We start from the raw sequence: 23,221 nt of genomic DNA, 5'->3' as shown, positions 1-23,221 counted from the left end.
AACTGACATGTGATTCAGATGGTATGTGTATCACTGCCATCCGCTTTCAGCAATAACCTGGTTAGTGTGTGCAAGTGTGTGTGTGTGCGTTTGTGAGACTTGCATACTAAAGTCACTGTCGGTATGACGAACTGTTGCTAGGCAGTTGTGGTTGCTAGGTGGTGGAAGGGGGAGGGGAGACAGGTTTGCAGTTAGGTAGGGAATCTGAGGGCTTACCTCTGCGTGCATGTGTGTGTGTTCCCCTGGATTTATACTGTTTAAAAAGTGATGCTGCAGTGTGGTAAAAAGAAATGGGATTTCTCACCGCATAAGAGCTGCAGTTTTGTAGGTAATTTCAGTTTCTGTTCACAGCTAACTCCACCACAAAGAAAAGGAAGGTGTACCTCGATTCACACTAGAAGCAATATCTGATGTATAAGACAGGTCTAGTGAGGCAAAGAGCTTCGTGTTGTGGATCTGGTGAACCTTTTAAAACAGAAATCAATGACCAATTTAAAAAAACAGACCAAACTAAATGGTTGTCTTCTGTTGCAGATTCATGAAGCAAAACTGCGGAATTTCTGGCAGAGAACACAGAGTGAAACCAGTACACTCCTCGGCGTTCCCCAGGACGATTACTGAAATATACGCAGCAGGGAAAGCCTCACAGTATGCAGGCTTCCCTGTGTGTGTTCACATATTTTCCAGCTTGTTCTGCACATTCTAGACAGGCATATGTGGCCTCTAGCTACAGTTTTTAATGCTCATATCTTTTGTTTCTCTTTTTTCTTTGAACTTATAAGCAGGTACGTCACCCAACATACTGTGCATCCCTAGTTGGTGTCGCTCCTGTCAGGTCTGGTCAGATCCAGTCGGGTAATAGAGATGGTGGGGAGGTTAGCGGGGCGAGACACAGGCAGCCATTTGTACTCAAGGTCCTGTGATGGAGGGTCCAAACACCAGTCGTAGTGCTTTAACAGGTACATGCACGCCTCCTGGCAAAATAACAAGAAAGGGAGGAGTTTTTTGAATGTGTTATAACTTCAGTATCTTTGCTGCACCGACATAAACGTAGCTTACTTTCTGCTTGACAGATGATATTTAGAGTTAAAAGTAGTGGGGGTGGAAGTGGAAAAATGTCCTAATTTTATACCAGTGCAAAAACAAAATGTTAAACCAGAAGGCACTTGGCAGAACGAGAGCTTCCGCCAACGCTGAAGAAGTCTTCAACGTGTAAATCCACAGCCTCCATAACACTTTCTTCGTATGTTGTTTTCAAGACTTGAAAGTAGGAATGCAACGCAACACCTTTCAGCAGCCAAGTTGAAACAGAACATTAGGTTAAATCAAGTCACAAACACTTTCTTGATATCAGTGCTCATTTGTCAATCATTATTATTTTTGGGGCATTTATAGGACGGCTGAAAACAAGAAACGGAATAGAGAGGGGGAAGGAGAGGGGAAATGAAAATGACACATGCCTTTGGTGTGGGAGACCAAGGTTTGATTCCACTGCTACACATCAACCAATGTGTCACTGAGCACTTAACCCCTAGTTGCTCCAGAGGCGTGCAGCCTCTGACATATATAGCAATTGTAAGTTACTTTGGATAAAAGCGTCAGCTAAATGACATGTAATGTAAATGTTGAACAATGGTAACACACGACAGCAAACGGCAGATTCCACAGTATTTTGTTCTACATAGTAAGTGCACTCAAAGCTCATGGTTGGTGATACTATAACCAGCATTCCCCATTGGCTGATTGTCAACCACAGAGCAGATAAATCTCACTCGCCAGTAACAGCCAATTGCCCCACCTCCTTCCACTTTGTGAATGAAGATTTTCCTGATAGAGGGGGAGGAGCAGGATGAATGAAACGGGGACGGAGGAAGGGAGGAAAGGAATGAAGGAATGGGGGAAGGATGATGATGGTGGGGGTGGGAGGAAGAAGGGAAAGAGGACGGATGAAGCAAGGCGGCGATGAGTCACATCCCTGACCTAGATCCCTGCGGTATACTTTTTACTCTGGTCACGACCTCCTGTTTGTGTGTGTGTGTGTGTGTGTGTGTGTGTGTGCGCGCAAGTGGTCAGTCTGGTCAGAGCCAGACACACTTCACGTCTTTAAGCAAAAAATAATTTAAGATAATATTCAACGTGGGTATCATCAGTGGAAACTAAACCATAAAAAGTTGATGGATAGAGTGCACAGCATATCTGTTGTACATTATGACAAAGCAGTGTTTGGTCATGCTGTTAAATTTGCTGAAAGCAATATTTACAAATGGACAGATAACTCTTCAGCTGAAAGGTTGAGCAGGGCTGAACTCATTACTATTGATATGGACATCATCTTTCTGAATTCATTTGATCAGTGATTGGTTGACAGTTGACCGACCTGTGTCAGTGAATGTGAAATAACATACTTACACAGGAGATAAGAAACTAGACTGGAAGAAGAGAGAAGCAAGAGTATGAGCGCAATGTAGTGCCTGCTTTATCCCATTCATGGCACTTGTTTAAGCAATAAGGAACAATAATTAATCTAGTTTTAAATTAGATATGATTGGGCTGCTGAACAATGAGGAGAGCTGAATGAGAGAGCAGATCATCAAACCGCTTTGAGCTTTTCACCTGCGCTCCAATCAGCTCAACATTAACAGTGACTCATGGGTGTGTGTGTGTGTGAGTCATTCCTCACATTTGCAGTAAGAATAGCTTGCAGTAACACCACCATTTATAACATACATATATATATTTGTATGCATATCTTGCTGTTTTTGCTATAAATTAATCTTGAAATAAAAACATAAAATATGTATTAGTGACTGGTATTTATCTTTTTAGTTAAATTATGTATTTTATGTGTTAGCACGTTAACAGTCTAACTCAATGCGTCCGATGTGTTGATGACTGCTGAAATAAGCCTCTCATTGGCTAATTGGAGCAATTTGCTTTCTTCCCTTACACAAACATAAACAAACCAACCTGTCAATCACGATAGACTATTAGCAATGCATATCTACAGTATGGCACTGTTCCAATAAAACCGCTGTGAACTTTTTTAGAGTGTTGTCCATGGTTTTGTCTCAAAGTTCCATGTTGTAAAAAAGGTAAGATTTTGATGTCTTTTTTTATTATAAAGCAGACCCAGGTGCTACATGCTGCAAATACTGTGAAAGTATCATACGCTCAATCCATGAAGAAATGCACACAGCCCGTATTTAGATATTTTACCTTTAAATGAGCCATCAGGACTTTTGTTGTGATGTGGCAACTATCCTATACTATTTGTAGGTAGAAAGGGACGATACAGTACCGGTATGGTCATTCCCTGGCGGCAATAACGGTGCAGAGACTCTTAAGGTTGTTTTATGGTTGCGTGGAGGCTCCACGCAGCGCTTTCGCTGTGGCCTGATGTTTATACTTGTGCGCTGGTGTGTGAGTCGAGTCGGTGTGGGGTGGGTGATAGAGCGAGGGAGAAGTCAGAGAATGACAGCGATTAGATTAGAAAATGACTAGCTTAGAGTCAAAGTGAGAGAAACAAAGTGTCCCCGTGTTTTCTGACCAAGGTGGGAAATCTGTAGCAGGAAATGTTAAAGCGTAAGTCTCGCCAAAATGCAACCTAGGGTCTTTTTTGTAAATGTACCCGATTCAAACAAAATAGCTATTTTTAAAACACTAAGAAGGCTCGACACAACATGAAACTCTGCTCCAAGTATCACCAGGAGCTCTACACATGAACCCGAGCATTGAGAAAACAATTTGTGTACACAGAGTTTACTAAAAAAAATAAGGTTTAAACAACTCATGTTAGCAGTTGTTTACGCTATCCGACATTCTCCCAGTCAAAAATAGGTGATCTCTGAATGTAAATGAACAGAGTGCATAGGAGGAAATGTCATTCTTATACGAGGCTCCTTTTTCAGCTACAAGGTCAATATTGTGTTTCACTAACAACAAAACAACAAACTATCTGTGCTATATGGAACTAAGCTTGACTATTTCTGACTGGCGAGATGGACGGCGACAGGAGAAACAACAGACACAGCGAGTTGTTCAAAACATTTACTTTTAGTGAACTCTTGGTGCACAAGCAATGTTCTTAATGCTGAGTTCATGTGTAGAGCCCCTGGTGATCCTTCCAGCAAAGTTTCATGTGTCGAGTCTTCTTGGTGTTTTAAAATTAGCTATTTGGAGGCTCGAATAAAAGTGCCCCCAGCACTCCCATTCAAAATGCCATTTAAACAAAAAACGAGAATACAGTTAATCTTAATCTTAATCTAATTATGTTTTTAAACAAAAGATTGACTCGTGTACATTCAAAAAAGATCCTGGGTTGCAATTTGGTGAGAGTTAAGCTTTAACCTCTCCTTGATCTCCTTGATCTAAGCCAGTGCTTCTCAAATAGTGGTGCGATACCTGGGGGGGGGGGCGCGTTTTTTTTGGGCCGTACTAGTATAAAGTGTAATTGCGCATCCACTACAGTAGGCGGCAGTGGCGCTCTCATTGTTACTTCTGTCACGTTTGCGAAAGTGCAACATTTTACAACTTACAAGACAACAGGTTTGCCTTGGTTAGCAGTGTAGAGTCAACAGAAAGCTCCAACTGCGTTCTGTCAATAGCCTCCGTTATTCAAAATAACAGCCCCCAACATGAAAAAGTTTTTAACAGGGATGAAAAGAAAAGCGGAGAGAGACAAAGATAATGAGACAAATGAAAGTCACCCGAAAGCTAAGACGAGGAAATACGACGAAGCGTATTTAGCGCTTGGCTTCACTGTGACTACAGTTGGAGAAGAGGAAGGACCGGTGTGTTTGCTGTGTCTAAAAATGCTCGCAGCGGACAGCATGAAGCCAAATAAATTAGCGCTTCACTTAAATACGTTACACCCCAATCACGCCGATAAGCCGCTAGAGTTTTTTCAGCGAAAACGTGCTGAATATTGCCAACACGGTGGGGAGTGCGGGGCGCAAATAGTTTTCTTCTTGCTAGGGGGGGCGTAACAGAAAATAATTGAGAAGCACTGATCTAAGCCATGGCCAAGTGACGTGTGTTGCCGGGACACGTAGTTACAGTTTTCTAGAGGTGCACGTCAAGCTACGCCGTAGACGCAGACGTACGCTGTTGATTCCATAACCAACCATAAAACAGCCTTAAGAAAACCGATGCGGAAGACCCAGGAAATGCTGACCAATTGGAGCAGACTGCGCTTTTTCGGGAGGGGGCATAAAGAGACAGGCGCTAAAACGGAGCGTTTCAGACAGAGGGTGAAAACAGGTATATTCAAACAAACAGTAATTGTGTTTTTTGAACATTAAAGTATATAAACATGTTCTACTAAAAAACCAAACTAAACATTGAAGCCTGAAAATGAGCATTATATGGGACCTTTAAACTCAGACCGTCTCACTGTGTTTGTCTCTGTTAACCCGCCCGACTCGCTTTGCTGGTAAACTGGCTTCAAGGTTTCTTCTTTGGCGTTAAGCTAAGCGCCGCGCCATTGAAACCATAGACAACACATTCTTAGCCACATCCTCCCCAGCGCTGCTCTCTTGTCAAAATATGATCACTTCTAACAAACTATTTCAAACCCGCTCACTGTAGTTGTAGTGGTGTCACCCTCAACTCACCAGGCTCACAGCACCTACAAAGAAACAGCTGTTTCCAGAGGTAACCCTTTTAGATGGAAAATAAATCTCTCTCCTTTGTGTGTGTGTGTGTGTGTGTGTGTGTGTGTGTGTCTGTCTCCTGAGTATATAGGCAATGGTGGCTAGAGTGAGTGCTGCCGTGGGGACTGGCAGGTGGTTTACAGACAGTCTGTACCTGGGCTCTCCATCTGTTATCTCTAATAAACACACACACGCGCAAGCACAAACACGCAGATGCACAGATACGCACACACACACACACACACACACAAGCATTTCATCATTCCCATTAGCAGTGCTCATGGTTCACACGTTAGCATGTCCACTACAAATAACAAATGAGGGTTTTCACAGAAACTTTCCAATTTTTACTTTCATCTTATAATATAATAATATACACTGCATATAATCTCCCATTTTAATATATAAATTTATAGAGATGTTATACCTTCAAACATAATAAATCTTCAAAAAATTAAATAATGACAGCTTATACACAGTTTTTACATGCAGAAAATAGGATTAATTAATTTTTTAAATCCATAACTATGATGTGAAAATCTAAATAAAAGAGTTTTCAGGTCGGCAGGTTTAATTAAAAATGCATTATGTACATTTTTGTTAATCATGGTGAGCTTAGTGACAGTATATTGGTTAATTTACCGTGTACAAATGAGGAAAACCTAACCGGTTGGCTCAATCTCACAACAGTGACCTTTTTCTTGCTATAGTAATATTTCTACAAATATAGACCATATTTGACATCAGCTCTGTTGCATCCTCTCCTCATTCCCTGAAAAGAATATTTATATTGGACGTTTTTTTTTTCTATCAGTGACTTAGTCCATTAGACTTCCCACAAAAGAGCTAAGGCTGTTGAAGCACAAATGTCATCTCAACATTTTAACTTCTTCTTTTTGTCTGTTTCTCTGGCTAAACAACATTCATTAAAAGGCAACAGTATGTCCGAAAGCAACTGAAAAAATTCCGTCAATCTTTTACCTCATTTGCTCAAAAAGACTGTGGCACTAATCGGATTGGTGTGTGAGTGCATGTATGTATTTACGTGTGTTTGTGCATGGCAGTGTAGAGCCAAGAAACGGACTTACCTTAAGGAAGATATCAGTAAGTTTAGTTCCAATACAGCTTCTAGGCCCGTTGCCGAACGAACACAGGAAGTGCTCCTGGCCTGCATTCCTACACATGCAAAAAACATAGTTACACATAGATTACACACAGATGCAAAATGTGTGCAAAGAAACCAGAGATGCAGAAATCAGTATCCGGACAAAAACTTCAATAGTTGGAGGAACACAAAAACTTTTTTAAATGATTGATGAAATTATTCAAATCAGATATCTAATGCATGTGTTGTTCAACAAGACTGGATTTGAATTCCATCTTGTCGGCCCCTCAGCAGAATAATGACCACCTTATGCGTCTGTGTGGTGCATTTAACAAGTCAGTCAAAGAAGGCATTGTTATCCACAGTGTGACCATCGGGTGTGACATCATAAGATGGTAACATGATGGGCAGATGTCACGTCTCCCAACCAGTGATAGGACATGAATGGTGTCCAGTGGTCACTGATCACATAAGTAAACCTTGTCCATATGTCATTTAGAAAAGAATGCAGACGTGAATGCATGGGAATGCAAATCTGGCACTGTGGGGATAGAGAATGTCAAACAGCAGCGTTCTGTTTCAGATATTTAAATGTTTCACTTGTAATCTGAAATACAGTGCAATATTGTCTGGGTCTGTGTCCATTCCTTTCTTCATTGGTGTACTTGAATCTTATGCAAGTACACCACTGAAGGCAGCACGGTGCCTTTGCTACGCAAATGGTTTGCACTTCTGCCTCACAACAAAAAGGTTCTTGGTTCGAATCCAGGTCGTTCCAGGCCTTTCTGTGTGGAGTTTGTATGTTCTCCGTGTGTTTGTGTGGGTTTCCTCCAGGTGCTCCAGTTTCTTCCCACCATAAAAGACATGATTCTTAGGTAGGACTACAGTTGAAACATAGCCAATTGGCTAACGCTGGTGCATTCACAGAAATGTTCATTAATGTGCATTGTCCTAATCAAATAAATAAATATTTAAATTTATGGCAGGAATGTGTGGCACGTCTGATACAAACAAAACAGGGATCAAAATTGCTCCACAGTGTTTCTAGTGGTCAAAAACTCTGAGCTGGAAATGCATCTCTGAACACCACCCAGACTCCTTGCTTGTTCCAAGTGACCTCTGACCTCTGTGGCATGAGAGCCAACAACATAATACGCATTGTAATATTTCTCTTTGGGGCATCAGGAAAAAATCATGTAGACTCTGGACAGAATGACTAAACTGTCTGACAGTAACAACATAAAGTGAGCCTGAATCATTGTCATAACACTTGTTTTCTGTCCGACTCTATCTGCCATACCTGCTGTAACTTTTCAAGTCGTCCTCTAAAATAAAGAGATGCTGGTTGTTCCAGCCGGTTTGTCAACAGCCTGCTAATGCAGGCCATCTCTCCCCTCTCACTACTAATGCATCCTGTCTTCCTGAAACCTGAGCTCTGATTAAAGGCAAACAGGAAGCATTAGTGGTGTGTATAGTTCGTTTGTGTGTGCGAGAGTTAGAGACACGAGCGAAAGGGAGAATATTTCTGTTCTCTGCTGCATCTGTCTAATGGTTTAATGTACTATTAGTCCCATCCTGAAACAGTAAGATGTGTAGCATACGAAGCAGTCCTGTAATACTAAGACAGGGAGTCTTACCAAGCAGTCTAGCATACGGCTAAAGAAAACATGCTCAATGGACGGAGAAGTATAATCTATTTTACAGTTTAATTTATTTTTTTCTCTTTAAAGTGTAACGAGAGAGCCACCCCAAACACCATGACTGAGCTTTGAGGCAAAAAAAAGTCATTTAATTCCTTCAATTGAGTTGTAGTTTTAATAAAAGGCTTCTGAAAGAAGAAAACCTGCTCTGAAAGAATTACATGTGCTGTAATCGAAATACTGAAACAGAGAGCTGCTACATTAATGTTCTGAATGTCGAGTTAGAACGCCCCTTTAAACAATCTAAAAATCTTTCGCTTCTGTCTGCTTCATTGAAGCTCTTTAAGTTATTTTAAGTCAACTTGCAGAAATAATAACTTGTAGTTCAACATATTTCTATGATTAGTGTAAAAACGTTAACTGCTCCTACCAACTGAAGCTTCCATGTAAACTAAAAAAGGACGTGGATATGTCTTTCTACTGATTTGCAAAAGCAAAACAACCTTTCTTTTAAAGATATACATCTGGAAATCAATTACAAACTCAACACACCACTAACTAAACTGCAGTTGTTGATTTATATTGGAGAAAGGTTTAACCAATACCAATCTAGAAACCGCAATCAAACTTACCTGATCATTTATACTTCAAACCAAATGTATGTCAACATGTTCTGTTGAAGGAAGAAGGAAACTCCCTGTTCTCAGGTTTATCTAAAAACTAGCACACAACCTGCTGCAGTAGTTTGGATTTGTATCTCCTTTTGGTAGCCAGAGCCTGTGTGGGTGCTTGGCTGAGAGGATGTTAACTTGAAAACTGAAAAGCAGGCTGATGGTATGGACTGGGACACACACACACACACACACACACACACACACACACACACACACACACACACACACACACACACACACACACACACACACACACACACACACACACACACACACACACACACACACACAGCGGACAATACACGCAATTATCACACAGAAACTCAAACACCCACACACACACACACTCACACAGACACACACAGCGGACAATACATTGAAATTATCACACACACACACACACACAGATGATTAAACTGTAGTTGTAGTTATTGTAGGTGGGCTTGTTATGTAACACGACTGCAGTCATCAAATTAAACAGCCAGGTGGTAAGAAAAAGGAGCCGGGCAACTATTAAAGCAGACAGGAATATAGTCTCCAGGAAGACTGACAGATGGAGAACCAGGGAAGGATGCTGGTAGGAGGGAAGAGAAACAGACCGGAAGATAAACCTAGGGTTGGAAGAGTAAATACAGCCCAGGCAGTAAGGCAGAAAGACAGTTTCATCCTTTTTAGCAGCAATTAAGACACATAGTACTATACACATGCGTGAATCCAAAAAATTAACACAAAATACAGTATATACTGTAGTTGCAGCTGATGAACTTGGTGAACTAGACTGTGTATGTGGGATTGACTCAAAGTAAGTTGCGTACTCATGTTCATAGTATAAAAAGATCATGTCACCTAAAGCAACAGTTTGGCTGATTTGGGTTTTGACAATAATAATTAAAAAATAAAATTAAATAATGGAGATCTAGCCTACTGCACAGGACAGATTTATGAGTTACTGTGTATCAGGGTTGGCAACACAGACAATACTTACCAGCAGGATCAATTATTTCTTGGCTTTAGTCTTAGACTTTAATAGGTTTTGAAAACAATGGGGACTACTGCACAGCCCAGATACTCTATAATGTTTGACAGGACAGTTAGGTGAGAAAGAGGGGGAAGACGCGCAGGAAATCAAAGGTCTGATTCGAAACCTAGACCTCTGCGTCCAGGAGAACTATCTGCGCCAACCTGGCCACAGATAAATACTCTTTATCAGCTTTGTTCACTGTAAGAAAAATAAATAAGCTGATTTATCTTTTAAGAATTAAAAAGCTCGTATACATTAAATCTCGGACCTTGGCTGAGTTATGGACAAACGTTTTGGCTTGTAGGCCATTATCGTTTTTTTTATTTATAATATGCTAGATTTGACATCATATTGTCTCAAGGAAAATCTTCTCTGACTCATTCCTTCACCCCAAGCACGCACGCACACACACACAGCGTAGAGGGAATCCCATTGGTAAAAACCGGTATGAGGTGGACAGTTACCATGGCAGCAGTTACCTGTCTCTTCATTCATAGATTTATTTCATACAGTGTTCTATCAGTTGCTTTTACGTTCACTTCAATCAATTTTAAATGGCACCCTTTACTGTGTTAAAATTGTGTTGTATGTATAAGCAGATCATCAAAACTAATTTTACTTTAATAATCTAGTTTAAATTCATCTTGTCCTTTTGGCATTGTATAAATGTATGTTTTGTTTAGTGAAATCAAGGCGATACCATTAGGATTTGCTTGAATGAGGTAATAGAAATATACATTCCTTTACTGATAAATCCACCCAAAAAAGGTTTCTACTGTGGGGAAAACTAATTCATCACATCCAGACAAAATATAATGAGTCACTGGGAGTATGTCTATTCAAATGAAGTGTTTTCATTTAAAAAATTGTCACAGAGCAGCACAAGATACCAGTCTCTGCTTTATGACCATGCATCATAGCAACAGCAACAAAAAGAAATAGCTTAAACTGATGCGTTTAAACCTGTGCGTGCTTGTGTGTCTGTGTATGTTACTTGTCTTGATTTGAAATGTCAATTCCACTAAAAAGGCTTTTAACTCACAGATGGAAGACCCAACTAAAAGAGGACATTTCATTTTAGAGGAATCACCCTCTTTTTATTCTGAGAGCCACACACACTCACAGGGGGAAAAAAAGCAGGAAAGGATCTTCTCTGACTCATTTTTCTGTACACCATCCCACTCCACAGGGTATCATTCTCCCCCACCCTGCGCGCGCGCACACACAAACACACACACACACACACACACACACACACACACACACGGGGAATCCTTACTTGTAAAGACGTGTCAGGTGACTAGTTTCCATGGCAGCAGCTACCTACCTACATACATACATACATTCCCCCCCTCCCCTCCCCATCTGCTCTGTCTCCTGAATGAACAAGCATGAATGAGAATAAACAGGTGAATGGAGGAAGTGGATGAATAGAAGACCAGTTGACTGAGAGAGGGAATTAGTGAAGGAGCCAGATCCGGTTTCATTTTACCAGAGCATGTAGCGGACAGAGAGCCAGGGATGCAGACCCATCTTTCACTGTTTGTGTATCTCTATTGTGTCCATTGTTTGTTTTTTCTGATTTGTGTGATTAGGCATTTTTAATCTATCTGTGTCGGTTGCTAAGGCAACAATGTGGGCATATGTATATGCGGCGCTAACCAGTGGGATTTTCCAATCCATAACCATAAAGCATTCTGCTTTCTAGACCCCCGGCAAAATAGATCACTAGTCTGCTTTGTATGGAAAGATTTACGTGCAGTCTATGCCATTTTTATTTATTTATTTAGATAAAACACATCATTCTGGTGCCAATCTGCCCTCCATTTAGGATATATACATCGTACAGGAAAGGGGCAGGGTCACTGCCACAAACTGTATAAATATAGGCACTATGTACATACTGTACATTAATTACGGGAACATGATGTTGTCCCACAATACAGGTATTGATAGGCTGGTGCCAAATTTTGATATGTTAATTATTAAAAACAAGATGCTGTAAATAGATTATGTGGCGCTCAAAACATAAATAAGGGAAATTTGAACATAAGTAAACTGGCCAAAGAGGAAGAGGTTTTCAACAGGACCGCCACGTTGAAGTTGGGTTAGCATTAGGGTGTAGTAGACCCATAGTTGCTTTATAGTTCTGTAATTTTAATTTACAGAGTGAAATCCTTGTGCTGCAGAAATGTGCTGTTTTCAGTTTGGACTTTATTAGCAAATAAGTAGAGAATACCTGCACTGAAACTTTCGCAGGTGTTTTGTATTCATATCTAGACTGATATATGTTTTTTTTTTTATCATTATTGGATTGTCCAGCAACATATTGATTATAGTAACTGTGAGGTACCCTCTGATTCCCACCCCTTATTTGAATGATTCCATATTAATTCAAGTACCCTTTGCACTATTGTATTACAATGTAATAAGAGCTAATGTGTTACTATATATTCTCACCTTCTATGTAAGAACTGACATGTGTGACCCAATCTGTTTTAATCTGTTTTTTATTTAGTAATGCGTAAATCTCCACTTAACACTTGTTATGACAGAAGCGAAGCAGATGTGCTGTTGCTATGTTACATTAAGATAAATATATACCTTTCACACCAGAGAGTCAACTTAGACACAGGTAGCCTATATTATGTGGCTATGGTATAATTTCTTTGGCATAATCTCATACAGTCCTATGACTGCTTCCTGTACCACTAACTCCTACAGAAATCATCCATGTATTTTAAACAAACCTGTCCATTGCCTGTTTTTGATCTATACACCAATCAAAATAAATTCCATTAATTTGTCCATCCTTGTTAGTTTTCTCCTCTCCCCAGCTTAAATCCTTTTCTTTTCAAATGTTACCCAGTTCTTTAAACTCAATAATAACAATGCAATTTCTTTTCTTGTTGGTTTTTGTGAAAATGGCTTTTCATGACGCATTTCCTTGACTCTTAATGTTTCAGGGCAGTGAAAGCTTCCTGCCTCTTACCCCTTCTAATGGTCAGTGTGTTGTGTGCGTGTGTCAGCGTGTGATGCCACAGTAAGTAACTCTTGTTATGATACTATAAATAAAATTGAATTGAATTAAATGAAGCCACAGTGAGTGGCAGGTTGCTTGGTTGTGTAAACAGACCCTTTAAGGATAAGCCACTCATAATGTGGTTTTTACATCAGAAATATGTGTTTCGTTCAACCAAACTGTCCGTAAACAACATGGATGCATGGATGTACATTGTTTGGAACCCATACAATGTTCTTCGCATGTCAAATTAATGATTTCATTGCATGTTGGGTGTTTTATTCAATTTTATGGCATTTGAAAAAAAATGTTAAATGGTTTCAGAAGGTACCCTGACTAAAAGATACCAGTGTGTAATTCGCTCAACATCCTCTGATCTTAACTATTAGGCAGAATAATTCATAATTTCAACTTTTTTTTTAAACTCAAAAATTAGGTATAATATATGAACTAGGTTTATTGATCATGAATAAAAAAAAGCATTACAAATGTGACAAAAATGTTTGAAAAAAGCGAAGGATAACTAGTTCATGGTTGACGGGAAGACAACACAAGAGTTAATGTGATAGTGCGCCCAGTTGCAAAGCTGGTGGAGCGGGCGCCCATGTAGTGTATAGAGGTGAACCCCTCGAAACAGCGGAAAAAGCCTCTGCTTCTTCTCGGATATGTTTTGTTGATTATCTGAGCAAAATGGCCCCTCTGGATCGAAGGGGACTTTCTAAGGGACAGAAACTCGTCTTTGACTTACTGTGACTCCATGAATGAACAGACAAATAGAAACCCCTTAACATTTAGTAACAGATTACAATACCGTCTTGTTATAAACACAGCCTTTGTGACCCCCCCACCCCCACCCTCTTGCGCAGTTGACTACTGTTGACAAAGTGTCAGAAATGTGTTCTATGGTATTTTGTATAAGACTGTATTGTATTGTACAGCGTTATTTTCTTCTTTTTCTTCGTAAAGTCACTGACATTGATTGGTGTTTATATGCAAAGCATTCCCACCTGTGGGATAGGATTACAACTGGGAATTCATTTTCACTTTAAAGTAACTCTCAATCTCATTACTGTAAGGAGTAAGCACCGAGGACCCTTAAAGTCTATTTCTGCAACGAGGTCAAAACTTAATAAACAGAAAGACAAATCTAAGATCCTCACCTTCCGCTCCATCTCTCCGGCAGGAAGTCGTCCGGCTGCTGGAACACCTCTGGGTCGCGGTGGACAGAGTGGCTGATATAGATCGCACCGTAATCCTTTGGAACAGGAAATCCTGCGATGGTAGTGTCCTACACACACAGACACACACACACACACACACGGGGAGGAATTACATTATTCATGATTTGAATTAATTGACGATGTGCTGAGAGTTGGAAGGTTGGCTGTTCCTTTCAGGAGTCACAAAGACAATTCATTGACCACATTAGATGAGCGTTGTCCTCACTGGCCTTAGCGTGGTTTTCAAGCCTATTTTTCACACTGTAAAATCTTGCAAAAGCTAAATCCTGTTTCACCTATAAAGGTCTGTGTATATATTTTCAAAAACTGTTGATCAGGAGGTTCATTTTTAAGCTGATTTGTAAGGAGTGACATTGCATTCAATTAGAACAAAAAGGCGAGCTGGGAACACTGCAATGTTGGGACTTCAAGAAAATGCTAATAATACCCCTTTCAACAAAAATGAATGGAGGACTTCTTTAACACTGATGTTTGGCTCAAATAAAAAACTGCTGTACCTTTTGAAACTAAATTTCCCGAGCATGAAAGGAACCACCTAGGGGCAAAAAGACCACTTACCCAATTGTTGCCCTTTTAATTCACCTTTTCACAACATCCATTAGTAGCTGCACTAATGGACTGCCACAGAACAGGATCACTGTTTCTGTTTTCTCCACCCTTTTTCTCATTTTTCTCTCTGCTGGAGTGGAAAATCTTTTACAAATCGCTTTCTTTCCCCTGGTTCTCGCCGATAGATGTCTTTGCCAAGTGTACACACACACACACAAGCGCACACAGACACACACACACACACACACACACACACACACACTGCGAAAACTATTGCATATCTTAGTTCCACCTGGATGGAGCTTCTACTCTTTCCACCTGATTGTGAATACTAATAATCTCTCTCTTTCTTACACACCTAACAGCACACATAAACATCTCATCAACTCTCCAGATTCAGTACTTCCTGTCTTGCTATTCTTTGTGTTATTAGTGTGTTTGAGGTTTCTACAAAAGGTATTCCCAGGGTTAGGGGCTGTCAGTCTTTCTGGTTGCGTTTCTTGTTAATTATCCAATATTTAAAACTTCACTGTGGTGCCAACATTTGATATATGTTGTAATAAAGCACAGGAAAGGATTGTTGGAATATGTGCCAATACATGGCCAAATTGAATTCATTATACATTTAAACTTAAAAAGAACACTTCGGAGTTAAACATATTCATTTTGATGGGGTTAAAGTCACTTTTACATTCAGTAATTAACTGTTAGTCGTCCTCAAAAGAGCTTTGAAGAACTTTTCAATACAAATAATCGTGTCTACCTGAGTTAGCATATATATTCTTCCCTAATAACTAATCCATCTTGGATTTTTGTTGTTTTATATCATGACCCTTGACTTGATGGCTTCCAAAAACCTTGATAAAAATACATCTATTCTTTTTGCTTTTTTCCCTTCCAGAGTTCTCCAAAACTCCACACGTCATGACCCCGTATGAGGCCGCCAGGAATCAAAGTGTACTGGTGCGTTTCCCAGAAGTGACACATTACTTTCCACTTGGCTTCACAGGGCCACCAGCACGCATCACCCCCCCCCCCCCTCCACTGTCATCCTTCCGGGGGAGCGGAATCAATCAATCGCAGAGATGGATCGATGCCTCTGATTGGGCTCTTGCGTAAGTCCATTTGATGAGGTCATGATGATCAAACACAGCCTGCGCGGGGGGAGGAGTGAGCAGCCGGCCAATCAAGAGACGGGACTTTTGGGATTCTATTGGCTGACGGTGCTGATGTCAAACCATAAAGCAATCATTTTAATGAATGAAATTTACTGTTGTAGGTTGCATGGGTAGCTCACCTGGTAGAGGTTGGACCCATATATAGAGGTTTACTCCTTGACGCATGGCCACAGGTTTGACTCCGACTCCCCTGTACTGCATGTCGTTCCCCCTATCTCTCCCCCTTCATGTCTTTAGCTGGCCTATACAAATAAAGGCCTAAAATGCCCAAAACATTATCTTAAAAAAAGATTTAACAAATGCAGTAAGCCTTCGGGATACAAGATGCGTATGTGTATAGCACACATATTATAGACTAGAATATTATAACCCTTCATACATGCTGCTTAAGCACGGATTGTCAGACCTCCGTTTGAACGGACACACGATGTTAGTATTAATACATGCAAAGGGACTCGCTTGTTTAGCAGTCTTTGTTTCACTGCAGTTTGTGTCTCACCTACAACACTGCAACAATGTTTAATGCTGCAAGAGGAAAAGTCTCAGAAATAAAGAGCTTGTCACAGGCCTCAAACTGACCATCAACACCTGAACATTATAAAATTGACCAAACTTTCATGTCTTCAGCTGTCCCATCAATTAAAAGCCTGAAATGCCCAAACAAATTGACCAAACTGGTGTTTTTCGCAGGGCTAATATAATTTATACTAAGGTGGTCGTGTTTTTGGTCCAGCATTTATAACTCTGGTAGTATACGATACACACAAGAAGGAGGACAGTAACAGTAGAAGAGACTTCCATCTTTAGTAATATGTCGCCATCTAGAGGAAAGGAGTGCAACACGGAAAACTGCAAACACTCAGGACGCCATAAAAATAAATCTATACTTAGGTGGTGCAACAATGACAATCGCAAAGTGTACACAAATGGAAGCTACTTCATACAACAGCGTATATAAGCAAAGGGTTTGCTCAGGAGGGGATTAAGTTACCCTGGCTAAACAGTAAGTCCATTTGACAGCTTTGATAAAACACCCACATTAAATAAATCATAAATCGGCTAAACAAACAACTGCTTTTTTTCATATCATTTTAAGTTGAACTCCATACAGAAAAACAACAACAAAAACTAGATAACATATGATGTATTAAATGGGTTGTTATTTACAATCCAGGGATCTGTACTGTAATTGTTAAGATGTTTAGAACAACTGTATATTAAGTGCCAAAAATGTAAAGCAAAAACCTGTTGGGAGTCCCAGTTCACTTGGGTGTCTATGTGACGGCTAAGTATTTCCACATGCTGGAAATACTTAGGGAGACTTTTTAAATCCTGATCTGTGAAAACAATTCAGCATCACACACGCAAAACTTGAATCCCTGACTCCCCCACACTTCAAGCTGAGATCTGCTGGTTACTAGATTAGTTAGTAGAGTATCTCTATTTCAAGTAATACTGAATACTCATTCAGAACTACAGTCCCTACACTCACTCCCACTCCCAGACCACCCTCTCCACCCCACACTGGTCCAACAGAGGAGCAGCTTCTCTAAGAGGCTCCGACAGCTTCGATGCAGCACGGACCGCTACAGAAAATCATTCATACCACAAGCAATAACACTTTTTAACATGTCCTCTCTGGGTGCTAGATAAGACTTTTGGACACCAAACTACTGCACTAATGCAACCTGCACAATTGGTTTATTTACATTTACATGTAGCATACATCTTAACATTTTAGCATATTATTTAAGCAGTTGCACATTTTTGTTTCCATATCCTGTTCATATTCAAATATTTGTTCTTTTTACTTTATTCATATTATTATTTCATGTATATTGTATGTATGTATATTTTTCCTAGTATTTCATTTATATTTATATTCTGTGCTATGTGACTGATTTTGCTGCTGTAACACCAGAATTTCCCATTTTTGTTGGGATCAATAAACATCTATATATCTATCTATCTATCTTTCTCCCACTCCCACTCCCACTCCACTCCACTCCCACTCCACTCCCACTCCCTGCTGGTGAACAGTCCTACCTGATCAGCTATTCTGCGTCCACCAATGAAAGGAGGCCAAAGTCTCTGCACCTCCAGCAGTACTGTGCGCAGGTAATCAGGGTCTTCCATTGCTTGCAGACGGGCCTTTTCATTGACACAGATAAAGATTGTTGTTTGTTCATTTTATTTGAAGCAGAAAGAACTAGTCGAGGAAAATTTACTTTTATTACAGAGGCCTCAATTCTGCTCAGCAGGAAAATAAATCCCGGTAATACCTTTCACTTGACATGTAGTGCTGCATTAATTTAAATTTCCATCCCAGGTTTGTGTACCTGTTTGTTTCCACTGAGTGCCAGTGTGAAGGAGGTGAGCAGCGATGCCAGGGCTTTGGGGATCAGAGCTGAGATGAACAACAGCAGATGCTGGGAGGCAGAAGTGGAGTCAGGCATCGGCAAAGAACCAAGAGAGCCGACAAAACTGGAAAAAGCCAGCAAGGCAGAGAGGAGATGGCAACATTGAGATTAAGATACCATGTCAACAATATATAAGCAATTAATAGTATGGTAACTATTCTGAAATCAGCCCACAACCAGGGATCAACAGCCTCTACTAGCCTCTGATTTCTGGCACTTTTTCACATGCATTTATGCATACTGTACGAATGTCATTGCAAAGAGCAACAGCAAAAACTATTTTTAGTGGATAATGTTGCCGTATTGCAAAGGTTTTAAAAACATCTGACATGACCAAAAGGTTAGTCAAAGGTGTGTTTCCATGGATTTGTAGTGACTCAGTAAAGGTAAGTAACTCAGTAAAGCCCGACAAGGGACCTAGGAGATGAAGATCAAAGTTCGTCTTTACTCGTGGCGGAAAAAACAGGTAGAAGTCAGTAAACTAGGCAGACATTAGGGCAGGAGTCCAAGGTTTTAGGCCGAGAGTGATGCAAGAAGGTTACAGGCAGGCAAATTTGTATTTGATTTCACAGAACTTACTGATAATTTCCAAATTTACTTAAAACTTGTGAACAAGCTAATAGAAACATAAGTACTGGCCAATCTTCAGCGAGCAGAAAGAAGAGGGAAAAGCTCTGTTGTTGAGAATAAAAACTCCTGTGTGTGTGTGTGTGCCTGTCTTCCTGCCTGCATGAGTTAGTGTAAGTGAGACAGAGAAAGACAGACAGACAGGCGGTACAAAGACACTTACCCCTGTGTGTCATTCTCCAGTTTGTCTTTAATGATGACCATCAGTTTGTCTCTGGCGTCCAGAGCAATGGAGAAACCCGAGGACCACAGAGGAACCTTGAGCTTGACCGGAGCAGAGATCAGACCTATAGAAAAAAAATGTAAAAGTTGGTCAGCAAACATACAAAGATGGGCAAAACCAACACAAAAAGCCATATTTATTTACCTGAATTAAAAGGGGAAGTGGAAAATGTTGCAATACTGTATTGCAGAACAACAAAGCTGACTTACTAAATACATTTAAAAGAGAAAGAAATTGTTGTAAAAAATAATGCAGGGGTTGCTTGAGCAGGTAAAGGGAAGCCCTGCACTCATCGGTACATACTTGGATGGGCAAAACTGGGCATGTGTGGTGTTTTTTGTGTGTGATCTGTGTGTGTGCTTGTGTGTTGTGAGTGTTGTGTGTGTACAGTAAATATGTAAGCCCCTACCATGCCAGTGCTGGGTGCAGAGCTGCATGATTTCCTGAAATAGGTCAGGCTGCTCCTCCGCTCGTATGTTCAGAAAAAGGCCCAAAACCAACTCTGTGCCCAGGCGCTTAAAGGCAGAGTACACACACTTTGGCTGGCCACTACTCAAGCACGCACGCACGCACACACGCACACACACACACACACACACACAAAGATCATGTGTTACCTTTGCTGTCCCAACACAATTAGTTTGTGACTGCAATCAATCTCATAATGGAATAAAAATCAATGAATAAATAGAATATCAATCACACATCATGCAAGTGTTTGTGCAGCATTAATGAGAACAGAGGAAGTTGAAACTTTCTACAAAAACAACTAAAATAAGAAACCAAAACCAACAGCAATATGACAAACTATAGGAGACAAAATTGTTGTGTGCAACTACACACAACCCAACTGTTGTGTGGCTGCTGTGTACTTAATTCTACAGCTTGTAAATCTATTAGTTATCCCGCTTTGTTTGTCATTTTGGACGCTTTTGTCTGACCAAAAGAGTCAATGTAAATGCTTAGAGTGCTGGAGGCTTATGTTACCTGAGAGAGAGGTCTTTCAGACAGCGCTCACATACACTATGGGAAAAAAGAGATAAAAGAAACACAAACAAACACACACTTCTTAGATAAGATGCAGTGTGTCAGAGTCTTTTAAATAACATGTCCTTGCAGTGCACTGCTACATTATGTCCAATGCAAAACTTACATTCACTTGTTTATCCATTTGACTTATATGCACAGTATAATTATTTTAGAGATTTGTCACTCCATGAAACACACAGTCTGTTCTGGTTTAAGAAACATTTGACACGGATGGAGACATCATTGTTGGAGCAATAAAGCCTTTGCATTCTTGATGCCATCATGAACATCCACGGTACAAAGGGCTGGACACAAATAATGTCTAAATACACAACGAGAGAAAAAACATAACTTTTCCCTACTTGGTGATATAATCACTTGATGATTCCAAACAGCTTCCTGTGAACAGGCTGGTGAGAGACAGGCGGAGAAGACATGCCTCCTCACCTAAAACACACAATTACAAGTCACTCATATTTATTATGTGCAGAGCTAAATTTAAATTTGAATAGTTAAAATTTGTTGGGATTTTATAGCATATTGTTGTGAAAGGCAAATCTAGGAATCATCGGCGACGGCATCTTGGAAAGTACGTTTGCCTTAGAACATTTTTCTTGTCTTGGTCATACCTTCTTTATTATTATTATTTTTTTTTTTACAACAGCATCAGTGGCTTCACAGCCTAACAGACACTGGTTACTTACTCCAGCTTGCTCTAGAGTCTAGTTTGAACAAGACTTGTGTAAAATGCAATTCTGCTACCTCAGAATCTCTGTTTTGTGTCATTTCTGGGGGAGGGGGGTTCATGTGTGCATATGTGTTTACCATTACTGGTGACAACGGTGTCACCATACATGTTGGTCATCAGGTCAGTCGGATCCTTCAGGAACAAGTTGGACTTCTCTGAAACCCAAAATGTAGACATTATTACAAACACATACATACATTCTGTTCATACACAATGTCCATGTCGCAGTGGGATTCTGCCTGCTCTGTGGTGTGTTATGGTGTGTGTGTGTGTGTGTGTGTGCTAAAAACAAAGCAGGCTAGCACGAAAGAAGTGGAAGTGTGACAGTAATCAAGTTCCAAGCAGTGGTTCTAATGTAACAACATACCAAGATCCAACACGCACGCACACGCACACACACACACACACTACCACAGAGCAGCTCTCTCATCCCCTGCACGGAGCAGATGAAGGCGGTCGGTCTGTTCAGCATGCGGCACTGAAACACTCTGCTCCGGTGTTTCTCGATCCTCTGCTGGCAGAAGCCCACCGGGTCCCGGTAAAACTCCAGCGACTTGTCTCCAAGCAACGGCACGCCAGCATTTCCTGGTAGTTTATACATTCAGGTCCTACGTTGGAGATAAACTTTCGCTAAAAATAAATAAATAAATTAGCAATAGCGACTATTTACTATCTCAAATGGAAGTGACTCTATAAACTTTACTAAAAACTCGGTCCAGGTTCAGAGTAAATCCCGCTGTCATCGCCGGTTAATCATTTGAATCCACGTGACTCTAACATTACCTGTGTGTCAAATTACTGCTATCTCATTGTTGCTGCTCCCTGGGTTGATGACCGATCGTATGACGCATTTAAGGGGTGTCAGTAATTTAGTGCTTCCTGATGCTGATGTCTGTTCTGTGTCACTACGCTACACACTATACTACTACACTACTGCTGCTACTGTACAACAGCAGCTATATATGTGCTGCTAACACTATTATTAATGAATAGCTCTAATCATAAAGGGCCCGATGGTTGTAGAATGGCTTTGATTATGCAACTGCCTGGTAAAGTAAATTCATAGAAGGAGCATAATAAAGAGTATACCGGTATACATTATAAATAATTCAGCTTATGAATAATACTATAATGAATAATATTGACAAACTTAGTGTCCTATTTACACTTTAGGCCTAGATTACAATACCTCTTACACCCAGATAATATCTGCATATAAGATTAAAATTGTATCAGAGAATATACTTAATGTATCCCATAATTTATATATTTGGTCTCACACCTAATGGAAATGGATAGTGTGTTTTGTAATCCTGTAAAGGACAGACATCCATTGATGCAGGATACTACATTGACATACACATTGATATCAACATATTATACATCATTTGTGTAGATTTTTGTTGGTGGATGTAATTTAGTTCATCTAAATGTCAGTAATATTTGAGAATTCATCATTTATCAGGTAAAACCCATTTGAAAATATCTGCAGTACAGCCTAGTCACGGTTGGAGTTGTGCCACAAAATAGATATTATTAATATACTGATATATATTATTGTACAGCATAGCACAATTATTGCCTCATTTTTCACTGTCTCTTGTAAAGCTGCCATACTTTTATATGATTTAAATCAATAATGGATAACAGGATTATTAATTTTGGTAGTACCCCAATTGAAAAAGTCCAAATGTTATTTAAATGTTATTGTCAAAGTAACTTTCTCAAAACCAAATCATAATATTGGAGAAAGGGAGCTCTAGGCGGTAAATTGGTTAAATTAAAATTAATTTAGTAATGGAACTGATTATTGTAATCAGATCTTAAGAGCCCTAACCCTATTTTATGTATTATTTTAACTATTAATTATTAACTATTTTTTAGTCATGACCATAACTTTGATGCCAGGAAAGCTGGTTTTCACATTTAAAATAAAACACTGTTTTGGAAGACCATGTAGGCATTTTATACTTTCTTCACAAACATTTAACCTGCACAGGTTGAATATTAACATAAAATGATAAGAGAGATAAGCAGATTTTTATTTTTTAAATTGTGTTGTTTATTGTAAAATATGAAACCAATTAGTGTTG

The 23,221-nt window shown here is 39.9% G+C and overlaps 1 protein-coding gene across 4 annotated transcripts in view; it reads right to left on the bottom strand.

Moving 5' to 3' along the window:
• LOC117959084 (25-hydroxyvitamin D-1 alpha hydroxylase, mitochondrial-like) overlaps nt 1-21,980 on the bottom strand; it is a 39,375-nt gene extending 17,395 nt beyond the window's left edge. The window contains exons 1-12 of one of the 4 annotated variants that reach the window (XM_034895957.1): nt 21,912-21,962; nt 21,540-21,758; nt 21,206-21,283; nt 20,743-20,827; nt 20,339-20,374; nt 19,761-19,900; nt 19,292-19,415; nt 18,421-18,565; nt 18,128-18,232; nt 14,274-14,401; nt 6,740-6,827; nt 256-974 (exon numbers count right to left, since the gene is read on the bottom strand). In XM_034895957.1, the coding sequence (XP_034751848.1) occupies nt 813-974; nt 6,740-6,827; nt 14,274-14,401; nt 18,128-18,232; nt 18,421-18,565; nt 19,292-19,415; nt 19,761-19,900; nt 20,339-20,374; nt 20,743-20,827; nt 21,206-21,283; nt 21,540-21,729 (1,281 nt within the window). In that variant the 5' untranslated portion in view covers nt 21,730-21,758; nt 21,912-21,962 and the 3' untranslated portion in view covers nt 256-812. Of the gene's footprint in view, nt 1-255; nt 975-6,239; nt 6,423-6,739; nt 6,828-14,273; nt 14,402-18,127; nt 18,233-18,420; nt 18,566-19,291; nt 19,416-19,760; nt 19,901-20,338; nt 20,375-20,742; nt 20,828-21,205; nt 21,284-21,539 lie in introns of those variants that run through there. The other 3 variants (XM_034895960.1, XM_034895959.1, XM_034895958.1) reach the window with 3 other exon arrangements.
• Between the last annotated feature and the right edge of the window lie 1,241 nt (nt 21,981-23,221).

This window comes from Etheostoma cragini, chromosome 16 (genome assembly GCF_013103735.1).
Source record: "Etheostoma cragini isolate CJK2018 chromosome 16, CSU_Ecrag_1.0, whole genome shotgun sequence".
In the NCBI taxonomy this organism is placed as follows: Eukaryota; Metazoa; Chordata; class Actinopteri; order Perciformes; family Percidae; genus Etheostoma; species Etheostoma cragini.
Note: the sequence above shows the minus strand (reverse complement) of the source record. Positions and strands in the feature narration are given on the sequence as shown.